Here is a 13,710-nt window from a genome sequence, read left to right as displayed (position 1 = left end):
AGTGTAGATACCTATTATATTAACAAGGCAAATAAATTACGAATAAATAGATAAATAAAATGATCAGCGTCAACGTTTCCCTCGCGTCAACGCGTCCTTCGAGTAGAAGGAAGCTTGGAAGATTTGAGTGATATTTGAGATTTTTCGGCTTGATTCGACTGTAAGACACTTCTCTGTATCTACATCTTCCCCGTAACTCTTACATAAGAAACGGTTATGTTGATTTTGCATCTGTTGGTTATTGCGCAAGACAAAAATAGCCAAATGCCTGTATGCCGATCAGAACAAAGATGGCGGACTTCCGAGTCGCAAGAGTTAACACTGTAGTCTACAAAACATACAAAACATCTTCAAAGCAGCAGTAAGTATTTATTCTTTTCAGAAAGAAACGTTATGAAAAAAGATTATTTGATAGGTCCTGTTAAACTATTAGAGCTTAGCAGCTCTTTTTATTTTTGGTAATATAGTTTAAAGTACAAGGTTACATTCACAAAAAATAAATGCATGTTAAGTCCATTTTGGAAGAAGAAGGAAAGATTCTAGCTTTTCTTTACAGTAGATATAAATCCTAGTTTCTGCCTAGAATTTATTTGAATGTATTGGCTTTTGCTAATCATTTTCTTTGTAGACACTAAAACTTTTTCTCAATATGCTAAGATCTTGGGAGTTCCTTGGCAATTGCTACCCAATTACAATGTTAGAATTTGAAAATGTTTTTATTAATTAGGCGAACTTTTCAAATGGATAGATTTTTGCAATACATAAAAGTAATCTCCATGCCCAATAAACTAACAAAATGTCAACTTTCACTAAATTGAAGCCTTAAAACTTGAATACGTAGACCAATCCAGTCTGTTTGTAGAAAACAAGTTTATGGAAAAACAAGACGTTTGGTGGATGTCTTCTCAAAGCAAAAATATCACATTTGCTGTAAGTGTGATCGTTTCTGTTTGTTTTCACTAGAGGGCGCCCTAGCTCCAAAAACCACCCAAAAAAACTTTAAGCAGATTCTTGTGCAAACTGGTAAGACTCTAGGTTTCCTTTGCAGTAGATTATTAATTTACTGCTATATATCTGATCAACTTGTCAGCTGTAATTATTAGTTACAGATGACTAATAATCATGTGTAATAGATGATTGGTTACACATGATTATTGTTGATAATTATTATCGACAATAATTATTTCATCTTTATTGTCGATAAAAATTTTAATATTCATTATCCATTCAGTAAGATTTTGTGGGGCGGGGGGGGTTTCTAGTGGAGTTTGCAAGATAATATTTACAGGAAGTTTTAAATTGGTTTTGTCACCTCATGTTCTCCAAATAAATGGAGGCACTAATCAGAATTTTATTCAGGATTTAGAGAAAACAAAAAATATTCAACTTAATGTTTACCAACAGTTAATTTATTATGATTCTTAATTGTTTCTGCTGCCTCTAGAAATCGTATAATCCTGGAGAATAACTCACTGAAGGTTTTCAGCTGAACATTGAACTATAATATGTACAGTTGCATTGATTTACTCCAGGAATCGCAGAACAGCTGTAAAACAATTGAACTTGTGTAAAAAAAAAAGAAAGAAAAATAAAGCCTTTTAAATTTTCTCCATCAGGATTTAAAATTGACCTCTCATAACTTTGGGGCAATTGAAGTAAATTTTAGTTGACTCTGAAATATCAATTTCCTTGGCTTCTGTAACTGGCCTAATGTTTGATTCTATGTGATACTTTTCATAAAATGTGAAACAGCTGTTTTTCCTAGTTAAAAAGGGAATAAATACATACATTAGTGTGAAATTACAACGTGTTGTAGCCTAAATCAAACTGTTTTGTTTTACTTTTAACTCTAACACTAAGTGTAAAAAGCAAACAAAGCACTCTGCAATAAATATTTGTATTTTAAAATTTGTTCTAGGTTGTTCAATTGTTTCTTGTTAATGACTTTTAGTGACAATTCAGTGCATCATAATAATTGTTTCAATTGTGATTATTGCAGAAACCTGGGGGAAATAGAAAAGGACTTCTCAGAGAAGAGGTAAAGTCAAACAGCCCAGAACACAAAACACATTATTTTCCCTTCCCCTCTTCTGCTCTGTTTCCTTTCTTTTCTTTTTTCACTCTTACAGATACACACACATTTAGTATTTACTGTTTTCCTTCAAGGCAGCAATCCTGGGCTAAGAATTAAACACAGCAAAATGAATTTCTGCTGTTCACTTGATGCCTGGGGTGGCGCAGCTGCACAGTAGCACTTGGTGCGTCAAGTCATGGTGTGGATTCACTTCCAGAGAGCGCTTCAGGGAAACTCAGGGGAAACGAGTTTATGTGAGAGAATGAGACTTTAAAGAGGAAGGACGGATGTAAACTCATCACTGATTCTGACTGAAGTGAGCCTCCAACTCCAGCTCTGTCAGGATTCACCGCAGAAAATGAGATTTTATTTTTAAGGAGCACATTTTCAGCGACAGKGAAATTCATCACTCTTTACATGATTAAAGGGGAGATTAAAYGAGAAATATGGGAAAACTTTACATTGTAGTGGCAAAGCAAAGGAAAGAGATGAAAAGCAGACAACAGTTTATGATGTTCCAGTTAATAGAAAGCAACTCTAAATAAATTGGATTTTTAGCCTTGGTTTAAAGCAGGGGTCTGCAACCTGCGGCTCTTTGGACCTACCACAACGGCTGAAAATTATATGTTTAAAAAAAGTCATAATATTAAGTATAGATTTAAAAACAAATGCAGCATTTAGTAATTTTACAGTTTTTTCTTTGAATAGTTTAATTGAATTTCCACAACAGAATGACATTAAAGATATCAACAATTTTATATCTAATTTTTTTGTCATTAGGATGAAAACAATTCACTTTTTTCTTTTGCCAGTATTAGCATCGGTGTCTCTTTTTAAAATTAAGTTTTTCTGTATATAAAGCTGAAAAATGGAACTAAAAYAGTKGTTTTTTAAAAATTRAAAAATGGCTTTTATTATGTAACATTYGTGGCTCCAAATGAGTTTTATTTAGCTGCACTGGGGCTAAGAACGGCTTTTAAAGGTCGCAGAGCCCTGGTTTAAAGGAACTCAGTGTTTCAGCATTTTTGCTTGGTTGGTTCCAGTTAGAGGAGCATAAAAACTGAATGCTCCATGTTTGGTTTTGGTTCTGGTTCTGTGGATGTAGAGTGGACCAGTACCAGAACAGATCTCTTATTTATTTTGGTGCTAAGCTGTTTGGTGATTTATAAACTAATAAAAGTATTTTAAAGTCTCTGAGCTACAGGGAGTCGRTTTTAAGGAGGTTTTGTTTTCTATTTTCCCGGTTTTGGTGAGGAAGCAAGCAGCGTCTTTAAATAAATGAAGTGGATATAAATTAGAATTGGGCAGATGATCCAAAAATGTTAATTATATCGATACCAAACTGATATCAGTATCAGATCAATACTAACGTGATAAGATTAACACTTTCGTTTCAGACTCCTTTTTGACAGTTTATTTTGGTTTTGTATTCTAGTTTCTCAACTTTGCCAGAAAAAATATTTTGCTTTGATTTTTTTCTCAGATTATGTATTTTTTGCACTTTGTTTATTTGGAAAACAACAAACACATTTAGTTGGCTGTTGTTTCTGAATTTAAAAGAAAAACCACAAAAACACCTGAATGTTAGAAGTTTGATGATACATCGTTGGTATTGGATCKATACCAACATATGCAATACCTTTAATATGAATTATATTCCATGACATTTAGATAAACTCTTTGCCAATAAAATATTTTAAAGGAATTACGCAATAGATTCAGAAATGAAAATCTAAGGTAAATCTTACCTTAGATTTAGGTAAGAAAATAACTTTCCAGTGGCCACATCAGTTCTTTTTCTTCAAATTATTTTTTTTWWWWYYWAAAWTYMWWWTTTTTTCCTCCRTAATAAGCAGCTTTATATCAAAGTTTATCCTTTATGACGGTTTGTTTTCGCTGCCTGCTGTGGAGTTTGCATTTTTATCTTATTCCTGCTCAAAGCCAGCAGAAGAARATTCTGCTTCAGGAAATAAATAACAGCAATTCATATTTATGGCTGATGTTTGTGAGATTCTGCATCCGTTTATGGACCGCCTCATGTTTTATTTCTTTTAAACCAGCTCACCTTATCTTCATAGGACCGGGCTTTCCAGTGTAGCTTTGGCTCRCTCYGTTAAAAACCTGTTTCAAACTAACATGATAACAATGAAACAAAACATTTCCACTGTTTTAAAATGAAGGTTTTTATATCTGTGCCTCCCATCATAAACCGGATTAGTGTTTCAAATGAAATTTATGCTTAAACGTCTCAAAAACCTCTCAGCAAAATACGTCTAAAGTTACATTAGTGAATACTGAACAGTATTTATTTAAGTARTTCAGTTGAAAAAGTGAGATAATGCAGATTATTTGCTCACATAATCAAATGCTTCAAGTGTCTATTTCTTTCCATATTGATTGTTACGTTTTGCAGACAATAAAACCCCAGTTGTTAGTTTTCCGAGAATTAATCTTTTTATGTAAGGCCAATAAAAAAGGGCTTTYAAAGCAGAAATTGTGTTAAATTCAACAAAAAAGAAGAGAAAACTACTGACTTTATAGTCGTTCAGCAGACAGTAACTGTTCCCCTCACCAAAGAGGCCAAACAAGGTCAAAAGAAATGTCACAAAGTGGATCGGTGTATCTTTATATAAAACATAATTTCACTTTTTGAGCAGAATTACTGAAATAAATATGCTTTTTGTTGATATTTCATTAAATGTAAGCAGATTTGTATTTTCAGGTTCTAACATTAAAAATTAGTCAAAGTCAATCTCTTCTCTCCTAAAGTTCATCCTCCTCCTGGTGGCTCTTTATGTCTCTCCCTTTTYTAATATTGTTTAGAATAAAATAGCTGCGGCTGCACAGTGGTGCAGTTGGTAGAGCTGTTGCCTTGCAGCAAGAAGGTTCTGGGTTCGATTCCCGGCCCCAGTCTTTCTGCATGGAGTTTCTATGTTCTCCCTGTGCATGCGTGGGTTTTCTCCAGGTACTCTGGTTTCCCCCCTCAGTGCAAAGACATGACTGTCATGTTAATTGGCCTCTCCACATTGTCCCTGGGTGTGAGAGTGTGTGTGCATGGTTGTGTGTCGCTGTGTTGCCCTGCGATAGACTGGCGCCCTGTCCTGGATGTACCCTGCCTCTCGCCTGGAACGTTAGCTGGAGATAGGCACCAGCAACCCTCCCGACCCCACTRAGGGACAAGGGTGTTAGAAAATGGATGGATGGATGGATAAAATAGCTGCCTCCTGTTTTGTTGACTCTCTCCTTTGAAGAAAAAGTAGATTGCTGAATGAACTTGAAGACGCTGGACTCTCCAGATAATGAACAGCTTCCTAAGCAACATGAAGTCACAGAGGTTTCAAATATTGATTTACTTTCACAAAAGAACCGAGAACCTGAGAAATATTAATGCTTTTTCTATATATTTTCTATAGTATTTCTAAATCAAGTATTGATTTAGAAATACTACATTTAGAAGAAAATGTGTTTATTTTGAATCCATCCTAATGAAAGACTTTCCTTAATTTAGGAGAAATAAGAGAATACCAATCCAGACGTTTGTTACGTCTTACAAGATTCTTTTTTTTTTTTATTAGTCAATAATAGCATTACTTATGCTCATGTTTACATACACAGGAAGCCAGACAGCAGTGAAAAAAGAAAGAAAATTGATTTAARTGTGTTTCTAATTTCTAGGAAAGCAGATTTTGGGAGCAGCATGCAGGACGCAGATATGATCATTTTCTCGTTTATTTCAGTATAAGGCTTTTATTCACATTAATTGCCAGGAAAGATGAGCAGGACGACAATAAAAGGAGCTGCAGTGGAATCTGCTTTACATGATAAGTGGCCCTGATGTGCAAGGATTAAATAAAAACATTTAAGCAATTATTAAAGTAAATCTGTCTTTGTCAGCTTGTAAACTACTTTGGAAATCCAGATTTAAAAAAAACAAAACAAAAGTATTTCCTTCTTTTTGCAATGACATAAAAGTCTAAATTATGTCTGGTTATCATGTTCTAGTTGTGTGTAAAATCTAACACAAATCTACTTTTTTATTCACATAGTTTGAACGCAGTGAGCCTGAAAGTAGAGAAAACACACATTAACCAAAGATCGGAATGATCAGATTTCCTCTAAATGGGTCGGATCAGTTATTAGCTGCGTTTCCATTACAAATATGCACAAAACTCTGTTGATATTCCAGATGTCGAATTTCACAATTGGTGTGTTTCCATTGAAAAAGAAATGCAATTAAAATCATGCGTGAATAAGTTTGTTCAGGTGATAAGTCATTAAAAACACAATTCGCCATCATCCTTCTACCACTTCCTGTYGTCATCTTTGTCTTTTCCAYCAGTAGCTTTCCAACACGTGATGCAAAAAAAGTTYTTCCGCTGGAGTTTTGTGCAAAATACACAAAAAATKATTTCATCCTCCTAAAGTGKGAGTTCTTTATATTAAGCAAATTTATTTTGTAATTCCAATTTRCACAGTTCTATGGTCARTGGAAACGCAGMTGTTGAAAGATTAAAATGCTTGTTTTATGTATTTAACTGCATCAGAACTAAAACACTCACTTACTGACAGATTCACTCACTACATTTGATTCTCTTTTATGTGTTCAGGTCCTTATTCTCCCATCACACTACTCTGTTTCTATCTTTGGTTTAAATGCCACAGGAACGTAACGCCACTGCACCATYGTCRTTGACAYAGTTTGATCATTAACTAACTGAAGCTGCCACAGATTATTTGATCTAATTGAACATTTTAACTCTATCAGAGCTGCAACTTCCACACGCCATGTACAACTCAGCCTAAAGTTTTTCATACCCYGGGCAGATTTGACTTTTCTTTCTGTTCAAGCAAGACACTTGTTTTTGAAAGTGAAACGGGCATCTTGCTAAAGACCATATAAAGATAGGTTAAGTTTCAAAATCAATTAATTTATCAGTTTTTTATTAACAAATGGCATGCCAATTTATTCATACACTCCTGAATAATCAGTGGAAATTATTGGCATTACAACAATCACATCCTTTTATGTGTTTCCACAGATATTTTGACAGTTTCTCTTCAGTAATGAGATCCAAGTCWGAGATTGGAARCCCTCTTTGCCATAATGCTAATCTTTAACTCAATCCACAGATTTTTTAAAAATCAGATTCAAGTGTAAATGTAAATAAATCAAGGGTACGACTACTTTCGGTTTTAACTCGCATCAGGATACTGGATGCTTGAAACTGGCAAAAAAATGGCAACATTAAAATAAATAAATAAAAACACAAAGAAATTGCTCAAAATCTGAATCGTCTGGTCAGACCTTGACGAAAAATAGAAAATGGTGCAATGATGATTCTTGTGTACACTGCAAAATCACAAACTCTTACAAACATTTCAGCAAGATATAGCAGCTGGTTTAAAGTTGATAGTTATATAATATTGATGAAAAAGTRCTAGTTCCACTGACAGATTATTCACTTATAACAATACATTTTTCCCATATTATAAGTGAGATAATCTGACAGGATTATTTCATCAAGCACCTATATTTTGCTGAAAAGTTACTTGTAAGTAAATTTTGTCTCAGCTCAAGTGTACTAAGATATTTACTAGACCTAAAGTACTTGGTAAGATTTAGTGTTTTTGCAGTGTATTTGTTTCTAAGAAGTTTCTTTTTTAATGAATACTAGTTGTAATGATAACAACACTAACAACATATTCACACAGAGGTGTTCAAGTCAACAGGGAGTTGTGATTTTAAGTTCAGAAACACGTTACAGCTGCACATTTACTTTCTTTCTTATCGTGTGATCTCCCGTGTCTCTGTGTTTCCTCTTTCACATGAGAAACAAAGAGTCCCTGATCCAGCAGCAGCACCACTGTCTTAGTTTTTACCGAATTTGAGTCCTGATAAATGTCTGTTGGATAAAATAAAACCGCCAGCAACCTTAAGGTGAAGCAAACCTTGAGACAAACATAAATGTCAGTGGTAAATCTATTCAGACTGACTCAGACCAGTGCAGATTTGTCATTTCAGTCCTTCAGGATTCCACAGCGGCTCATGCAGTTCTGTGGAGTTGCCATGGTGTTTAGACTGAGTAGGAAATGGGTTACATCAGGTCTTTTCTAGTGTTTGAAGCATGTGTCCAGAGCTGTCTGCTTCATGGAACCAGAAAGCGCTCTGTTAGATGAAATCTGTTCCTGGTTTGGCTGARAGCTGACTAACTGTCACCTCGGTGTAGGTGGATCCCGTCAGGACGCAGGCAGTCTTCTGCGGAGCGCTCACATGACACAGCGCTGCATCCTCGGTACAGTTCAGACATGCCCCGTAGCTATCTTGCTGACCATTTGAGAACCTTGTGGAGGCACTCGTGTCCTTGTTGCGCTGTGGAGTGAAGCTGAATCGCTCCTGCGGCTGTGGACTACCTCTGTAGATCATCTGTCGCAGTGTAGACGTGTCTCTACATAAACACTCGCGGAAATTGGGCTTGCACAGCAGGTAGACCATTGGGTTGTAGATGGTGGAAGACTTGGCAAACACTGCGGCCAGGGCGAACGCAACTGGAGGGACGACTGTGGCGTCTCCGAAAGCAGCCCACATCGCCACGGCAGCATAAGGGGTCCAGGCTCCCAGAAAACCAATGCACACTGCTATGGACAGCTGTGGAGAACGCAGCAATACAAGCAGAAAAACAGGCAGATAATGACCTACTATATTGGAAAACTATTTAGCTTTTTTACATTTTGTCTCATTACAATCACAAACTTCAGTGTTTTGGGTATTTTATGTCATAATACATCACAAAGCAGTAACAAAAGTCTTTCTTTTCTGATTTGTTTTAGCTTTAACAACATAATTTAGCTTATGACTGACCTAAAATCCTTAAAAATACAGAAATCCAAAAACCTAAGCAAACATTTTGTTTCAGGGCATTCCTGTGGCTAAAATATTTAGTAACTTTAGATGCTAGTTGTTTGCATTGCATTTAGCAAATGTAAGTGCAAATGCACAGAACATATAGAAAACCATTTATCCATCTATATAATCTACCACTTCATAGTAATGCTCTATTTTGTGTTGGTGTATCACACAAAATCCRGTTTAAATCCATTATAGTCTGTGGTTGGTTTCACAACACTTTTAACAAAAGCAAATATTGATTCCCTTGTCTCTTTTCTATAATTTTTAATGCTACAGATGTAAAAGACATGACAAAAACAAGCAAGTAAAATCTAATACATCCTTAAAGGGGACCCATTATGCAAAATTTACATTTTGCATGTTTTTATACTTTCATTTCAGTCTCAGCTGCTTCTAAAAACAGCCAGTGTTCTGAAAAAACCTAACCTGTCACCTAGAAACTAACCCAAAAGGTTCCAGCAAGGTCGGTCAGCAGGTTTTAACGCTGTAAGCGCTGCGTAATGGCTGCTGGAATAGACGGGTGTTTTGTTGTTGACTGTGTGTTCACACCAACCCTGTTTGGTCTGCCTTAGTCGAACTCCAGTTTGTTTGTCTATAAAGTCYGGTTCGTTTATGGAGGTGTGAATGTCCAATCGAACTTTGACGCAGACCAAACTGAGAACTCTAGTCCAGTTGAAATGAACTCTCACGGTCCGAAAGCAGGACGTGAACTATAGCACATGGCATTCTGGGAAAATACCAACAAAACAAAGGCAAGAGTCTAGTGCTAGCAGGAGAAATGGCTTCTGGTCTTTTACCAAAGACAAAAGAAAAATCCAACAACTGCTAAAAACTTATACTGCCACATTTTTGTTTACATTTTGTGGAGAAGGAAGTTGTGCTCTTTGTCTTCTTAAGTTTTGTGTCATTTCCTTCTGTAGCTCTTGGTACAGCGCCTCCAYAGGCAAGGAGTTGAATAGGGTTTTCAATTAGTTTGGATCATTTGACTCAGGGCAGTGAAAGCAAATCGCTGGAGTTGAAAATTGAAGCAAATTTGGTCCCAAATACAACAGAGTTACCGGACTATCAGGTCTGAAAACATCCTTACCATTCAGTAAACGGTTGCTGCATGTTTGTTGGTTGTGCAGGAGGCTGTACTTCTTCTGCTTTTGGGTCTAAGTCAGGGTCAAAGATGTTACGGTCACATCTGTTTCCAGTCATTTTTATGTGTGAGTGTAAACGTTGAGTTTGGGGCCGTGGCCAGCAGCAGCTTATTTGGATTTAAAGTGACAAGACGCCCTAAAGCAACTCAAAATAGGCAGAACTGAGCAGAATAAAATCTAATTATCAAATAAAATTAATAAACATGTTTTGTATAGCCCATAGACCTATCCTAACCATAATAGGTCCCCTTTAAGTCCTGTCAACTGCAAAACCATGAACTTGGTGTTTCCTCTGCTTCAGTGACAGCCACATCCTCTGACCTTCACAATGAGAGTGTGTGCATTGGTGGTCTTGGTCTGGGGTGACACATGCTGCTGAACCGCCTGACGCGATCCCCGCACGGTCAGCAGAATGAAACTGTAGGAGAGGAAGATGATTGTGCAGGGCAGTGCATAGCAAAAGACGAAAAGGCAGACTATGTATGTCAAAGCTAAAAGCTCCTGGTTGGGTGCGTGCCAGTCGATGCAGCAGGCCGTGCCGTACGGCTCAGCGCTGTAACGCCCCCACTGTGCCAGGGGCCCCACGGCAAACACAGATGCGTAGCACCACACTCCRGCCACCAGGAGRCGGGCGTGTGAGGGCGAGAACTTGTTCCCTGTGAGGGGAAATATAAAACAGACGTTACTAGATTAGAGACGAAAGTCTACAGAGTTTAAAAAAAGTGCTTGTTGCATTATTATGTCCTCACCATAAGTAGGGAAGCAGACTTTAAGGCAACACACCAAGGAGAGGGCAGTGAGGTTTGTCAGGCTGCAGAGACCAAACAACACTCCACACATGGCATAAAGCTGGCAGGTAATTTCTCCAAAAAGCCACCTGCACACATAAGAAACAAGATGGAGATATGTCTGCTGCTAAAAATCAATTCCAATCTCATGATGGATCTCTACTGGGGATTAATATGGCTTCTTAGATTAAAATTAGTTCCAATCGATAAACWAATAAAGCCCRCTTAGATCTTTTAGTCTTGYAGTTTGGCCGCCATCCACCAGAGGGCGCCGCCGGGCATACTTAGGYGGTTGAYATGAACAAAGATGGCGGCGGCGCCATRACAGAACAGGAAAGAGAAACGGTCCAAACGGAGTCCGGTGTGRGATGCAAAATGCACTTTATGCGGTTCYGTTTTGAAATATAAACRCGCAACAAGCTTCTTAAGTTTAGTTTAATCTCAACAGCGGTAATTAAGCCGAGCTACACGACAAAACAGCGACARCTACTTATTCCAAAATTTCTGATGAGCTACGAAGGCGAAGAAGTGATRACAGRAAAGCGGAGGAAATAACAGAGAAAAATAACATGWTGGGACAACGTTKTGCCAATAAGCACGGTTGGTTTTGAGGGCTGTGAGTGAGTTAATTCACTTCAGGGAGAGAAGTTTTAACATTTATTTAAGAGCAACCAGAGTACTTCTGTATGAATATGTCTCTGTTCATTGGGAATTAAGTGTCACACTTACTTTTTCATCTTTTCTTTTTTTTATTTATCAACCTTAGAGGTTCCTGTTTTGTTATGTCTTAAACATGCCTATTAATGTRAGAAAATCTATTTTTTTCTGTTTATTCAGTCAGTATTAAATACAACTGACACAAAACAAAGCAAATTTATTTTTTAATTATTCAGCATATTATGAAAAAGTTTTCCCTTTGTGTTATGGAACGACAGTCCTCACAAGAAAAAACTCAATGGCTGTTTATTAATCGTTAGTTCACTAATTGATAACTTGCATCTGGTTTTCTGATTTATTTATTTTTTAATTAAAAGTGGGAATCTGAATTGGCTGCATTCACCCTTTTTTAATTAAAATCAACTTGTTCTTTACTGAAAAAGACAAAGAGATACCTGTGCGAAAAGGCCGACGGTATCGCCAGTGGAAAGAGAGACAGCGTCATCCCAAGGTCGCTGATGGAGAGGTTGATGATGAAGAACTCTGCTGGTTTCAAAGTTGATCGCTTGTGAAAAGCAACAAGCAGCAGAAGGCAGTTGCCTATGAGGGACAGGATACCTTTGGGGAAAAAAGAAAGTAACAGCAGGATGGCGAAAAGACTAAATGTCAGGAAAAATATCAGCGTGGCAAACATCGGATTATTGTTTACTCACAAAACAAGCTGTAGACGGAGCCCATGAGGATGTCGTGCTCCTTCGAGATGCTCGAGGCAAACAAAGAGGCTGCGTCTGAAGCATTTCCCATCTAAAACGTTTACACAACCACACAAATTAGATAATCACAAATAATGCTTTAAATGACTGGAGAATTTATTTACTGGAACTCTAAAGTAGATTGATGTTGAAGGGTTGACTGTAAGCAGTGGAAAACAAATACGGTCATAATAATAAAMCCCCCCCATCTATTTYAAGCTGTGGTTGAAATTGTTTCATTTGAAACCAGAAGTTTACATACAGCAAATAAGAAGACGCGTATATRTTTTTTTTCCCCTCTGAAGCTAAATCAGACCAGATGTCTCTTGTTTTGGTCAGTCAGAATTACCAAAGTTGTTTATTTGCTAAATGTCAAAAAAWTTTGAATTTATTTTACAAAATCTCTTAAAAAAAGACAAAATTCWTGCCAAGTTTTCCAACATTTAGCAAACAGAAATAATTTTGGTWATTCTSKCCGACCTAAAACMAGAGAAGTTTGATCAGACTTAACATCAGACAGTGAGAAAAAAATACTTKGYATCTGTAAATATCTGGTTTCAACTGTTTATCCGGTTGTRAAATGTTTTAAATTCAACTTCAAAGGTTTGAAAATACAAGAGATTTCACRATGTCATTAAAAACTAATCACACTCAATGATTCAGTAAAACTAAAAATAGTATTGGATCGATGCTGGCCTGATAATATAMATACCTAAGGTTAAGATCCAAACTTGAAATTTATCTATTTTTGCTTTGTAGTTTCTCAACTCTAAACCAGAAACAATTTTCTCTTGATTTGCTCTCAAGTGATAGATTTTTTTGCACTTTGTTTAGAAAAAATGCACTCCATATTTCCATATTTCTGTTAATTATGTTATTCTGTAGACAAATTCTGTCTTTGGTTTTAAAAAGWCAGCTTAATGGAAAACTATACAAACACTTAAATGTTGGAAGTCTGATGAGATATCAAACTTAAATAATGAAAAACTTTATAGATTTCTGTATTGATGCAAAACCAAAGTCTTGCCAAGTATTTTTGATCTAATTTCTAGTGAAAATATCTTAATGCACTTGAATTAAGACTTACAAGTAACTGTTTTGCAAGATATAGGAGTTTGTTTTAAGTAAATAACTACTTAATATTGTTAAATACGTGCTATTTCCACTAGCATTTTATTTCACATGGAAAAATGTCTTGCTATACGAGAAATAATCTGCCAGTGGAGCTAGCATGTTTTTGCCATCATTAAATCATTATTTACCTAAAATAAGCTCCAATATCTTGCTGAAATGCTACTTATTAATTTTGTGTTAGTCGATGTCTACTACTAGACATTGCAATAGAAACTAAACCAAAAATACTTGGTAAGGTTTTATGTTTTTGCAGTGT

General features: G+C 36.3%; 1 protein-coding gene and 1 long non-coding RNA gene across 2 annotated transcripts in view; one reads left to right on the top strand and one right to left on the bottom strand.

The window, feature by feature from the left end:
- Positions 1–271: 271 nt before the first annotated feature.
- LOC108166445 (uncharacterized) overlaps positions 272–13,710 on the top strand; it is a 21,932-nt gene continuing 8,493 nt past the window's right edge. The window contains exons 1-2 of the long non-coding RNA XR_001776800.1: positions 272–361; positions 2,000–2,038. This is a non-coding gene — a long non-coding RNA (uncharacterized LOC108166445). The remainder of the gene's footprint in view (positions 362–1,999; positions 2,039–13,710) is intronic.
- Positions 5,627–13,710, bottom strand: part of opn7d (opsin 7, group member d) — a 20,694-nt gene continuing 12,610 nt past the window's right edge. Inside the window, exons 2-6 of the mRNA XM_008414379.2 lie at positions 12,282–12,372; positions 12,024–12,186; positions 10,873–11,000; positions 10,445–10,779; positions 5,627–8,720 (exon numbers count right to left, since the gene is read on the bottom strand). Of these exons, the coding sequence (XP_008412601.1) occupies positions 8,244–8,720; positions 10,445–10,779; positions 10,873–11,000; positions 12,024–12,186; positions 12,282–12,372 (1,194 nt within the window). The 3' untranslated portion in view covers positions 5,627–8,243. The remainder of the gene's footprint in view (positions 8,721–10,444; positions 10,780–10,872; positions 11,001–12,023; positions 12,187–12,281; positions 12,373–13,710) is intronic.

Source organism: Poecilia reticulata, linkage group LG7 (assembly GCF_000633615.1).
Source record: "Poecilia reticulata strain Guanapo linkage group LG7, Guppy_female_1.0+MT, whole genome shotgun sequence".
Taxonomy (NCBI): domain Eukaryota; kingdom Metazoa; phylum Chordata; class Actinopteri; order Cyprinodontiformes; family Poeciliidae; genus Poecilia; species Poecilia reticulata.
The sequence above is the reverse complement of the archived record's forward strand: the minus strand, read 5'-3'. Positions and strand labels throughout refer to the sequence as shown.